The following is a 13,951-nucleotide window of genomic DNA, read 5'->3' as shown; positions in this document are numbered from 1 at the left end:
TCAAGCAAATCAATAAACAAGATGACAGTGACAGTGACATTAATCTATATATATATATCACTGTATCACTATCATCCCATTGATCATCGAATTACTCGAGCGGGCACCAGTTATGTCTCTATTCCTCCCAGCCCTGATATTTTAGCATCCTCTTCTTACTCATCTTTTCCCAATAACTGGAGGCTCTTTCAGGGTCAGGGGAATGAGACCTGTTGTCATTACTGTATTTGGCATATCGAATACGCCACAGAGAGCTTGCCAGGCTCTGCATGTATGGGCAGGATACTCTCAGTAGCTTGTCAGGCTCTCCGAGAGGCATATATTTGTACATTTTTCTCTATTATTTGTTGGCTACTATCTGAACCCCATCAGATATGGTGCAGTAATAGTGGAAAATGGGTAGGAAGTGTCTTATAATGTGTCACGTGGCCGTGAAGCACGCGGTCTGGAAAGTGGCCTGGAGTGTGGCGGTGGTTGGGTAGTGGAGGTCAGCTGTTGGGGCTGGGTCCCTTGGGGCAGGGACGGCTCTCACCCATCTCACAGTCTGGCACAGAGTCCAGTGGTTCTGGGAGCCTTATTTTTATACTCTTGTCTGGGAGAAGCATCCTGAGTTCATGTATATATAAGTCTTATATATAAATATATGATATATCCATGCAACAAGATAATACTCAACTACATAAAGGGCTGGAGCGATAGCACAGCGGGTAGGGCGTTCGCCTTACAAGCGGCCAACATGGCCGACCCGAGTTCGATTCCTCCGCCCCTCTCGGAGAGCCTGGCAAGCTACCGAGAGTATTCGAGATGCCAGACACAGTAACAACAAAGTCTCCAATGGAGACGTTACTGGGCCCGCTCGAGCAAATCGACGATCAACGGGAGGGCCTTTACCTTTACCTTTTACCTTACATAAAGGAATAAAGTGCTGATACATTCTACAATAAGAGTGAATGTCAAAAACATTATATTAAATAATGCCAGTAATAAGAGATCCCATATTATGTGAAACCATGTATATCCTAACTAGAGGGAATAAATCCATAAAGACAAGAAGCAGACAGGCAGCTGCCAAGTCCTGGGATGATTTTTAATATATATAAAGTTCTCATCAGGAAAATAAAAATGTTTTAGAAGTAGATATAGGGGATCACGACGACCACGACCATCCTGTTATTCGTCAATTGCCTTGAGCAGGCCCCAGTAATGTCTTCTTCATCCTAGCCCTGAGATTTTTTAGAAAATGCCATATTCAAGGTTTTTCAGAGTTAGGAGAATGGACCCATCATTGTTACTGGCATTTGGCATATTGGGTACGCCACGGGGAGTTTGCCAGACTCTGCCGTGTAAGCAGGTTACATTCTGCAGCCTGCCAGTTTGTCCAAAGTAGGAATAAGATAATAAGATGTCGTGCAGCCGCAAATGTGGCCGCACACTTCCGGGATCTGGGTTTTATAGTCTCTGAGTCTTGGCCATTGATGGGATTACACGGCACCAGGGGGCCAGTTGGTGGGTGTGACCCCCACCTACTGGAATTTGGAGGATCTAGGTGGAGGATGCTCAGCCCCGATCCGAGTAGGCTTGCAGGCATGCAAGTCCCGGGACTGAGATCTCCATAGGGGATAGCTCCAAAAATTATAGCAGGATTAAATTGATTAGACTGCACATAATATAGCTAATTTTATCTTATGTAAATTTTATCGTATTTTAAAGGTTCTAAAACTGGGTCTGGCTAGAGGAAGTGATATATATAATTTGTGTAATGTATTAGGCAAATTCTCTCACAAAAACATAAAGGACTCTTATGTTATATGCATTACATGATGTTGGAAAATATCCATAAAACCATTTTTGTACATAAAATGAAACAGATAAAATTATACATTAAACACACCAAAGGTTATAAAATTTCCATCTAGAAAAAGTACATAGAATTTTTAAGGAACAAAGACCAATTAAAGTTAAATAAGAATTACTATAAAATTATAATTTTTTTAATTTTTTTTTTTTGCTTTTTGGGTCACACCTGGTGATGCTCAGGGGTAACTCCTGGCTCATGAACTCAGGAATTGCTCCTGGCGGTGCTCGGGGGACCATATGGGATGCTGGGAATCGAACCTGTGTTGGCCATGTTGGTTGCGTGCAAGGCAAACACCCTACCCGCCATGCTATTGCTCCAGCCCCCTAAAATTATCATTTTAAAGGAAAAATTTAGGGGCCAAAGATACAGTATAGGGGTTAAGGTGTTTGCTATGCACATGGCTTCATATAAGGTCCCCTGAGCATTACATTATTTCTAAAAATGAAGTAGTAATGTATTAATTCTAAAATACATTAAGTGGGGAATAAGTTTGAAAAGCATTCTTATGATAATTTTAATATTATGCATTTGAAAAATTACCTATAATAAAACATGTATTCAGTTTGAAAAATAAACTATATGACTTGGGGGCCACACGAGGCAGTGCTTAGAACTTACTCCTAATTCAGAACTGACGGATTACTCTGGCAATGTTTGGGGAACCAAATGTGATGCCATGGATTAAAGTAAGGTTGGCCGCATACAAGATCAGCACCTTCATCTCTGTACTATCTCTCAGGACCAGAAGGAATGGGTTTAAAGCAAGTCTATTCTAGAATGTTTATAGTTCACATAGCCCTAAGAAAATATAAATCATCTTCCCCCCCAAATTGAGACCATGGAAAAATTTTCTTTAATAAAATATATTTTCACAAGCAGCATCTCATTACCAATTATCTTTTCAATTGCACACACACACACACACACACACACACACTTAGAAAAGAAAACTACTGACCAGTACACTGTCCTCCGTTGGTCGGATCGCCATAATAGCCCGGCATGCAGTCTTGACACTGTTTCCCTGTGGTGAGGTTTTTACACTGTTCACACACGTTATTATTGATGCAAGTGCTGTGTCCATTACACTGGCAAGCTGAGGAGAACAGAAAAAGCATTAAAAATCCAATGTAAGTAAATTAAGGTTATCCAAGGGGTGCCCAAGTCCAAGGCCAGTTCCCATTCTATATGATAAATCCTATGTTAAAATTTGTCCTGGTGCACTGTAAATTGCAGGAATCAGAGATATGGGAAGACACAAGATTGTAGCTAAGGAGACAATACTTTTAACACAGTCCTGGAAGACTCATGTGCATTTGAAGTCAGTTATGTTGCACAAGTACCAGACCAAGTAACACAAGCCTGATAAAGAATGTTAAACTGCAGCATTCATTATACTGACACACAACAACAAAGTATTAAATATTAAAAATTGTCTGGAGATGAACAAAGGTATCGTTTTTAAATTAATTTGCAAAAATATGATTCTCCTTCATATAAGAAAAACTTCAAGGCTTAATTGAAATTCTACTTGAATGTAAAATAAACAGACTGACTTAAAGCATGATTAATTTATGTCTTCATAATATGAACATTTTGATATTAATATTTTAGCAGAATCTACACATTTCAGCCAAAAGATAAAGTACATGCCTTTAGCACCTATTTGAGAAATAATAATGACTTGAGAACGACTTGTCCAAAAATATCATCAAATAGTAACCTTCATTGTCATTTTTGTCGGTATTACAACGAATTCAGAATTAAACTAGAGTTCTCTCTCACCTTAGTCAGTGAAGCTAATGCTTGGGAAATTCTAAATCTATGGCCGATATCTACTCTGTTTAATTCAGTGTACTTATGGCAACAGTTTTAAAATACTGTGATTACCAACCACTCCAAATAGTGCAGCAGGTAGGACATGTGAATTTTACCATTTAACTATCACGACAGTTCTTTGCAGAGTACTCTGGTCCTAAAATGAGGATACCTGATTAGGCAACCATGTGAATTCACATAATCAATTGCAGCATCAAATGCATAGCGAGGAAATACACATCAACAAAACAGAGACCAGGTGAGAAAAGTTTAAAGTGAAAGTGAAATCCCAAAGACTGATATAAGTTTACCAACCAAAGTTAACATTAAAACATGAAGAAATATCAGGGGGAAACAGGCTAAAACCAGATACCTACACCTATAAAACTGTTCAAAGGCAGAGCTCTAATATATTTTATTTATTTTTAATAATAATTATATAAGTATAATTATTAATTTATGTTTGAATTATATAAATTTTAATAATATAAAATATTTTATATTAATCTGTATTAAATTATTTATTTATACTAAATAATTGGTTTAGATTAAAACTATACAAATTTAAAAGTAATATAAAATATTTATATTTTAATTATATCTAATTATTTCTAATAATACAGAAAGGAAATGACATTATTTCAGGAAAAAAAGACTTCAACAACCACAATCATCTTTGCAAATCATCAGGAAATTTTAATCCAGGTTATAAATTTCACATTTTATTAGGAAACAAACATGAGAAAAATTAATAACAAGGGAAAATGTTCATGCTAAAGTAATTGAAACAAACTTAATTAAAATCATCACAATTTTGTTTTTAAATATTTTAGATATATAAATGTTTAAATATATAAATATAAATACACAAATGTGGTTGTCTGAGTTTAGACGTATTTTTCTGTGCCATAATTTGAGATTCATATTAGCTCTATAACATAAAAACCATTCTTAAGAACTTTAACATTCTGCCTAAAAACTTGTTATTGTTTTATAGAAAATGTTGTCTCTAACACCACTAAATAATTCACTTGTTACAAACAAAATTTATTGAACTCCCACAATATTCAAAGCATTGCCTGAAAAGGACAAAATAGAAAGTGTGCTATTGTAAGCATTTCATATATGCCTTCTTAACGAATGTTCATCTAAAATACCAGGACTTTATCCTCTGAATAAGATGACATTTAGCAATTATATCCAATACCCTTCCCACAGATTATCACTGAAATAATAAAATTTGCAAGCAATAATAGAAATTTTTGTGATGGCAGTAACTAGTAAATGAATAAAACAAAACTAGAAAGCAGTAACCTATAATACTTCTGGGCAAAAAAAAAAAAACCTTGGGGCAAATCCCAATTGTAACGTCCCGTGGAATGCCGCTCAACCATCTTTCTCGGAACATTAAACATTCTAAAGGCATTCTAGGCTATAGGACGAACAGGACCTCAATTTATTATTAGAATGCCTCAAAGAGCAGCTCAGAAGTGTGACACAGAGCAATCGATGTTCCATGAAGCAGATAAACACAAAGAAATCTGGTATCACTTCAACCTAACTGTTGGCAAATTTTCCACACAAGGTAAAAAAAGAAAAAAAAGACAGTCAGTGTCATAGCTTCTAGCTCTGAAGTCAGCTATGGGCAAAACGATATTCAGTTTCAGAAAGTAAAGTAGTTGGGGAATAACAGTTCTATCTAACACTGACAATTAAAGAACAACACAGTGGTTAAGCCTGTGATTTTGTTGCTCCACAGACATCAGGGTGTTGGATCAACAGGTCTTTCATCTAGTAGCTCTCACAGGGATTCTAAAGTACTCTGGCTGTGGAACACAAACTAAACTACAGGGATTCTAAAACACTCTAGCTGTGTAACACAAACTAAACTAAAGAGAAGTGATCCCTGGGGATCTATCTAAACTTTAAAACCAGCCCCACTCCGATGGCCCTTCATGTATAGAAACATAAGGAAAACCTAATAAAAACTCAATATTTGATATGTCAATACACAGCCTATAAAATAGATTTAAGGAATTTAAGAGTGTTTGCGTATGTTCTCAATAAAATTCAAAACTACATAGTCAGAAAATCACAGCTAAAATATGTCTAATATGTTTGCCTACACAGAGCCTACCTTAAAAATAGAGGGAATTAGGTGCTTAGAAATCACCATCACTATCACCCCGTTGTTCATCAATTTGCTCGAGCAGACACCAATAATGTCTCCATTCATCCCTGTGCTAGTGTAGCCTGATGGCATATTGGGGGCTCTTTCAGAGACAGGGGAATGAGGACCATCATTGTTACTGTTTTCGACATATTGAGTACGCCATGGGTAGCTTGCCAGGCTCTGCCATGTGGGCGGGATACTCTCCGTAGCTTGCCAGTCTCTCCGAGAGGGATGGAGGCTTTTGGGGCAGCCTCTAATCACCTTTACAGGTGTTCCCAGTCAGGCATATATGTGGGCAAGATACTCTCGGTTGCCTGCCGGGTTCTCTGAGAGCAAGAACTAGACAATAAGGGTCGGGTGGCCGCATTCGCATTCGCAGCTTCCGAGAGCTGGGTTTGGGGTTACATGGCAGTTGGTGGGTGTAACTTCTAGCTTTTAAATACGGTTCCTACATTTTACATCACACAGACTGCTTTTCAACTGTTTGTCTTCTAAAAGGTTGCCTTCAGCAACAATAAAAGTTCCTCTGAAAAACCCTTTCAAACAAAATTTAATCGCAGTTTGTCATTCAAATAACAAAAACTGCCCCAATATTTGATTAATACTTGCATTTTCAAATAGGAATCTAGACAAGGAATGGTCTTTTGGCCTTGTTTGGGGAAAATATCTAAAATATCTACTCATCAATACGTCACAAATATTTTGGTAGAGACCAAACTGTGTTTTGTTTGTACCAGTACATACAATGGGTAATCAAAGGTTAAATACGTTCCCTAACACAACTTTTTCTTTGGAAAGGGAGATCACACCTGGTGATACTCAGAACTTATTTCTGGCTCTGTGTTGATCACTCCTGATGGGTGCTTAGAAATAAAGCAAGAAATTAAAAAACAATGGGAAAAGAAGTTTGACCAAGTGGTCAAATTTTACTAGATGTGGGATAGGCACAAGAGTTGGTATGAACTTCAAAACCCATTCAGACTGGAACGTAATATTGCAAGTATCCTTAAAGAAGATAGCTAAACCAAACCATATTCATAATGCTTGGGAACCTGAAGCTGCAATCTGTTGTTTTTTTTTTTAAAAAATACTAAAACATATCACTACTCAAAAGAAGTATAAAGGAAACTGAAATCTACTGGGGGGATGTAGAAAGGAAAAGTCACCTGTGAGAAATAAAACCCTAAGCCAGGCCTATTGGTTAGCTTGAAGTACACATTTTCCATATGACGACAAAAGCTCAACATCAAACATTAATATAAATTGTGTTTTGTAAGCAAGAAAATCTTCAAATGTCTTGCAAAGTAGATATAAAATTAGATACTCAAAGCAGATGTAAATTGATGTAAATAGACACCCCATTACCTCAAATCTTATAAATATGTCACAGAAAAAAGACCAGGCAATCTTTTTTCTATAAAGAGACAAATAAGTATTGAGTGTTTGATCCTGGTTGAGGTTATAATGCCTACCATAGTTACTCATGTTTCCCACTGCAGAGCAGAAGTAATGAATCATTGCAACTGAGCAAAGATGGATACTTCATTAAAAGACAATGAACCTGATCTGGCCTGCAGCGTTAGTTTGCCAAGCTCTGACAGTGGGCAGAGACATTTTCAGTTGCCAACAAGTATATAATAAAATAAAATAAAATATCTTTATTAGTTATCAGGGAAATGCAAATCCAAACAAAGAGGGATCACTCACACCAGCAAGAGGGTTTATAACAGTAAGCCCACAAGCAGTAAGTGTTGGTCGGGATGTAGTGGAAAAGTGGAATGTAGTGGATATAGTGGATGTAGTGGAATTCACTGTTTGGGCCGGAGTGATAGCATAGCAGGTAATGCCTTGCCTTGCATGCGGTTGACCAAGGCCCAGGCCCCAACATCCTATATGGTCTCCCAAGCCTTCCAGGAGTAATTCCTGAATGAGGAAACAAGGAGTAACCCCTAAGCATCACCATGGTACAAAACAAAAAAGAAAGAAATTTATTCATTGCGGGTGAGGCTGGTGTCTGGATCAGCCCTTTCGGAAAATGGCTGGAGATGTCCCACAATATTTAAAATAGAAAAGATAGTGCATCAGGTAAGCCAATGGCCTAGCATCCAACTGACAGGAGTTCGCACTGCATATGGTTCCATGAGCCCCACCGGGAATGATCCTAGAGTTAAAGAGAGGAGGGGGGTTATTCGTTTGGGGCCAAACCCAGTAACCCTCAGGTCTTATTCTTGGCTCTCTGTTCAGGGATTACTCCTGGAGGGGGTCGAAGGACCATCTGGGGTGTTGGGGTTCTATACCTGGGCCAGTCTCTTACAAGGAAAGCACCTTATTTGCTGAACTATTATTTCTCTGGCCTGAAAACCATTACACTTTGCCAAGCAAGTCACAAACTGTATGAACATCTTTCAGTGAAATGTCCAGAATAGATAAATTATTGAAAAAGTAAACTAGACTAAAGGCAAAGAAGCTAAGAGAGAGACTATTGAAGGAACAGAGTTAATTAAGATGTTCTGAATTTTTTAAATAGAATATTAAAATATTCTAAAGTTATAAACCGGTTGTAGTTGCACACCCACAAATTATTCTAAGGATCACTGAACTGTACACTTTAAAATGCGCACATCATGCCATTTATGTCAATAAATAAATGAGACAGAACTAATTAGATGGGCTTAAGAGTTGATATAATTCATTCTGAATGATAGGTGCAATATTGAATACTGAATATCTGTAATGTTATTTTATCATTGTTCTCAATGCAAAGGAGGCCTTTCTCATCCTTTAAGCATGTACTGACATCAAGACTTCCCAGATTAGGAGTCCTAATCTCAGGAGTCTTGCCAACTCTATTTTCCTGTTCCTGGATTTCTCCCCTAAACACCAGCATGGCCCAGAAACCCACACAGCACTTCGGAAGAAAGACAGGCCAACATGACCACAGGCCAGTTCCAGCAAAGGAAAGGAAGATGAACTTTCACCGAGTGATTTCAAACCCCCCAGATAGGAGAGTGGAGAATTCTGAGATTACTCAAAGAAATCAAGTTTCCAGAGAACATTCGCCTCGCTGTGTTGAAAAACTAAAACACCAACTCAAGAACAGGAGGGACTGGCAGAAGAACTGACTCGCTAAATTCAGCAAAAATATAGAATCATGAACAAATAAATCTGCTTTAGCTCAGTGAGACTGGAAACCATGCTTAAGAGTGATAAATCACTAAAATACAAATTTAGAGCAAATTGGAAACACCTAGAGAAAGAATTAGGGTGAGAAAAATAAAGCATGTGCCCTGTGTGTGCCTGACCCCAGCTTGACAACCACGTCAAGTAGCCCCGGTGCAGAGAAACAATCTCGACAAGGGACCGCTGAGTCTCCTGAGAATTGAGAGAATCCCTTCACCAGAAAAAAAAAAAAAGGAATTCGTGACTTGAGAAACATATCAATGAAGATGCAAGAATGTAAAATACAGAGCAGACAGTAAAAATTAAAATTAGGGACAAACGGGGGAAAAAACTTTAAATGATGTAAAAGCAAAGAAATAGAGGTCACAGTGTCACAGAGATACAGAAAAAAATACAAAGAGATTAATGGCAGAAAAGTTCACAAGGCAATGAAAATCATCACAGTACAGAGTAATTAAACCATGTAATTCAGTTACCAAAAAATGATACTAATACTTGACTATATTGTATTAATATTATTGACATCTAAAGACTAAGAAAAATATCTAAAGAGAGAGAAAAATTCCTTTTCAAGAGAGTAGCAATAAAACTGATAGAGGCAGTTTTAAAAGAATAGAAACCAAAAGAAAATGAGATTAAATATTTAAATTATTAAAAGTAGCGGGGCTGGAGCAATAGCACAGCAGGTAGGGCATTTGCCTTGCACATGGCTGACCCAGGTTTGATTCCCAGGATCCCAGGAGTAATTCCTGAGTGCATGAACCAGGAGTAATTCCTGTGCATCGCTGGGTGTGACCCAAAAAGCAAAAAAAAAAAATTATCTATCAATTTAGAACACAATTTTAGTAAAAATATTCTCTAAAATTGAAAACATAAATACAAGAAAAACTTCAGATATGAAAAACAATTTATGGCCACAACTGATAGATACAGTATTTTAAAATATTAAAGTTCATCAGCTAATGAAATATTATATTAGGAAATTCAGCACTACAGGGGGAAAAAACAAGGTCACAGGAAATGGTCAATACATGAGAAAATAAAACTATTTTCTTCTGATCCTAATTTTTAAAAAATATCATTTAAAAAAATAATATATGGGCAATAATACACAGAAGTAAAATATATGACAATAATTACAAAAAGAAGCAAAATAAATTCCACTATTGTGATGATCTTACCTTATACATGAGGTAGTATAATAGTGATTCAAGGTAGACTGTGATAAGATAAAGATGACTATTACACTCACTACAGCAGTCACTAAAAAAAACACAAAAGAAGTATAGCTAAAAATCCAATGAAAGTGATAAAAATGGATTTTAAAACACTCAATTTATCCAAAAAGGGCAAAAGGAGGAGAAAACAAATAAAAGGGAAAAAATAAAAGAAAATTTAAAAACATGCCCCGATGGGTGGTAGACTTAAACTTAATAACCTTATTACATTAAGTCTAAGTAGACTAAAGACTCTGGTAAAAAACAGATTGACTATGTTTAAAATTAATAAGAACCAAATAAGTTCTATGTTGTTTAGAGATTCATTGTAAATAAAAAGAGACAGACTTCCAGTTCTGCCCGTAAGGATGAATCACCCTGAGAACTGACTTGCAGTTGTAAACAAGAAGGAAAGGAATAAAAATATCTGAAACAACTCCATATACGCACACCACAATCTGCAGTGGGGCCCCCTAAGTCTTTGCTGCATAATTGACTGGACGAACAGTATGAACTTCTAGGAAGATGGAGAAAGAATCAAGGAAAACAGTGAGAACTGGCACTCGTCTGCATTCTCACAAGTCAGATGGAGAGACCTCGTTAGCTAAGACTAGGTCTGAGTCGTGAAAATAAATTAGCATTGGATTTAGGGACGATACATACAGGTCCTATAACACACCTTAAAAACAATGCTCGTGAAATGACTGTACAGATCCCAAGTAACATAGCTGCATGCAGGAATAAAATCCTACTAGTTGAAGAAATAGTACAAAAATAAAATATAAATTATAAAAACTCAAAATGTCCAAGATACCCCCAAAAAGCTAAAAGAAAAAATCTGATGCCATTAGCACCCCCCAAAGCAAAAATCAAAAATTAACCTCCTCCCCGCAAAAGTCACACAAGATGGAACGAATAAAGAATTTCTAAAATGGCTCTTAAAAAGTATGCTATACATGCAAGAGTATAATAAAATGTGAACCTACAAAGGAAAAATACTGAAAATAAAATAGTGGCTAACAGTTTCTAATCAAGAGAAATAAAATATTTTTTAAAAACTCAATATTCAATGAAGAAAGAATTATCTTTTTAACAAAACAATGCTGGGATACTTAAGATATTTATATACAAAAGAATTATTATATCACTATTTCACACCTCCACAAAAGTGAGTTCAAAATGGATCAAAGACCTAAATGTAAGAATTTAAATGATTAAACTCTTAGAAGAAAATATAGGTTGCCACCTAACAAACAATGAAATAAATATATTCATCAAAGTCATTGGTTTTGTATATTTGTCTTCTTCACTCACTACTAAAACGTAATAATGAAAAATGTTCTAGCATTCAAGCTAGTTTTTTTATTGGTGGAAACAATCTCAGGATCTCACTCTTGCAAAGCTGGAACTAAAACTCTATATTACTAAAACTAATATCAAATAAAAATGTTTTAATAGAAACCAAGAAAGCATTTTTTTAATCAGAAGAAATAGAATACTGGAATGTAACAGTGTCCCACAAATGAATAAGATAAGTCTCTATTTTAGTGATATAAAGGACCATAATCTCTTCATTAGAAATAAAAATATTTATAATAAAATATATATATATAGGTGCCAGCCTTTGTGCTCTTATAGTGCGCATAGTTTCATAGATATGACACCAAAAGAAAAGAAACAAGTGAAGAATAGGATGTCATAAAATTGGAAACTTTAATATTTTTTTAAAAAGAAAAAAATCTGAATTTTTTTGTACTTCAAGACATAATACCAAGAAAGTAAAATAATAATCGCATAAAAGAAGAAAATATTTGCAAGTCAATAGCTGATAAAGGAAATATATTCAGAACATAGAAAGAAGACTGGCTGTTCAATAACAAAAAGACAAATACCTTAAACAATGACAAAGGCTGACAGGCATTTCTGTAAAGAAAACAAATAGCCAATAAGTCTTCCTCAAGATTCTCAACCTCTTAGCCACCAAGAAAATGTAAATCAAAACTACAATGAGAAGCCCCATGGCTTCTTCAGGGGAAGATCACAATGATCTGAAATCTTGCAGAAAAGTTGCACTCTCAGGGCTGGAGCAATAGCACAGCGGGTAGGGTGTTTGCCTTGCACACAGCCAACATGGTCGACCCAGGTTCGATTCCCAGCATCCCATATGGTCCCCCAAGCACTGCCAGGAGTAATTCCTGAGTGCATGAGCCAGGAGTAACCCCTGAGCATCGCCGGGTATGACCTAAAAAGAAAAAAAAAAAGCTGCACTCTCTCTGGGCTGCTAAGATGCACATAAAATAACTCAGCATCTTAAAAACAATCCTCTGATTTTGCAAAAGTTTAAAAACAAAGGTACCTTGATCCATGCCCAGAGAAACAGAAACTTGTACATGAATGCTTACAGAAGCTTTTTTTTTTTAGTTAAAAACTGGAAATACCCAAATATCCATAAAATGATGTATGTACAAACAAAACGTGGTATGGGAGATGGATGCCGAAAGTAGACTATAGACCGAACATGATGGTCATTCAATTCTTGCATTACAGAACACAACACCCTAAAGAAGAGAGAGAGAGAGAGAGAGAGAGAGAGAGAGAGAGAGAGAGAGAAGAGAGAGAGAGAGAGAGAAAGAAAGAGAATGTGCCTGCCACAGGGGTGTAATGGGGGGTGGGGGGTTCTGGAAACATTGGTGGTAGAGAACGAGCACTTGTGGAGGGATGGGTACTACATCATTGTATGACTGAAACGTAAAAGTTTGTAAGTCTGTAACTGTACCTCATGGTGATTCATTGATAAAGGTAAAGGTAAAGGCCCTCCCGTTGATCGTCGATTTGCTCGAGCAGGCCCAGTAACGTCTCCATTGGAGACTTTGTTGTTACTGTGTTTGGCATATCGAACACTCTCGGTAGCTTGCCGGGCTCTCCGAGAGGTGATTCATTAAAAAATAAAAAATTTAATAAATTTAATAAAAAATGTGGCATCTCTATATAACGAACTGCTACTTGGCAATAAAAAGAAGTAGTGCTACATGCTAAGATTGGAAGGACCCTAGAGAACATGATGAACTGTGGGAAAAGTCCAATCACAAATCATTTGTTATGTCTTTTATAATTCAATTTATATCACAATCACATTCGTCGATTGCCTTGAGCAGGCCCCAGTAACGTCTCTTTCATCCTAGCCCTGAGATTACATTCAAGGCTCTTTAGGAGAATGAGACCCATCGTTGTTACTGGTATTTGGCATACTGGGTATGCCACGGGGAGTTTGCCAGACTCTGCCCTGTGGGCAGGCTACATTCAATAGCCTGCAAGTTTGTCCAAAGTAGGAATGAGATAATAAGATGTCATAATAGGATGTCGCGCAGCCGCAAATGCAACCTCGCGGTTCCAGGAGCTGGTTTTTATAGTCTCTGAGTCTTGGCCGTTGATGGGATTACACGGCGCCAGGGGGCCAGTTGGTGGGTGTGACCCCTGCCTACTGGAATTTGGAGGATCTGGGTGGAGGATGCTCAGCCCCAATCCAAGTAGGCTTGGAGATCTCAGCCCCAGAACCCGCGTGGATTTGTCCCTCTGCCAGTACCTTCATGTGTGCGGAGAGTGGTCTCCACGAGGAACAGTCAGGCGCGGGGGCAGATCCTCCAAATTCCAGTAGGCGGGAGTCACACCCACCAACTCGCCCCCTGGCGCCGTGTAATCCCATCA

The 13,951-nt window shown here is 37.3% G+C and overlaps 1 protein-coding gene across 1 annotated transcript in view; it reads right to left on the bottom strand.

The window, feature by feature from the left end:
* The window catches only part of ATRNL1 (attractin like 1), a 788,116-nt gene that overhangs the window by 575,504 nt on the left and 198,661 nt on the right, over nt 1-13,951 (bottom strand). The window contains exon 19 of the mRNA XM_056120591.1: nt 2,817-2,954. Within this exon, the coding sequence (XP_055976566.1) occupies nt 2,817-2,954 (138 nt within the window). The remainder of the gene's footprint in view (nt 1-2,816; nt 2,955-13,951) is intronic.

This window comes from Sorex fumeus, unplaced genomic scaffold, assembly GCF_029834395.1.
Source record: "Sorex fumeus unplaced genomic scaffold, SorFum_2.1 ptg000043l, whole genome shotgun sequence".
Taxonomy (NCBI): Eukaryota; Metazoa; Chordata; class Mammalia; order Eulipotyphla; family Soricidae; genus Sorex; species Sorex fumeus.
The sequence above is the reverse complement of the archived record's forward strand: the minus strand, read 5'-3'. Positions and strand labels throughout refer to the sequence as shown.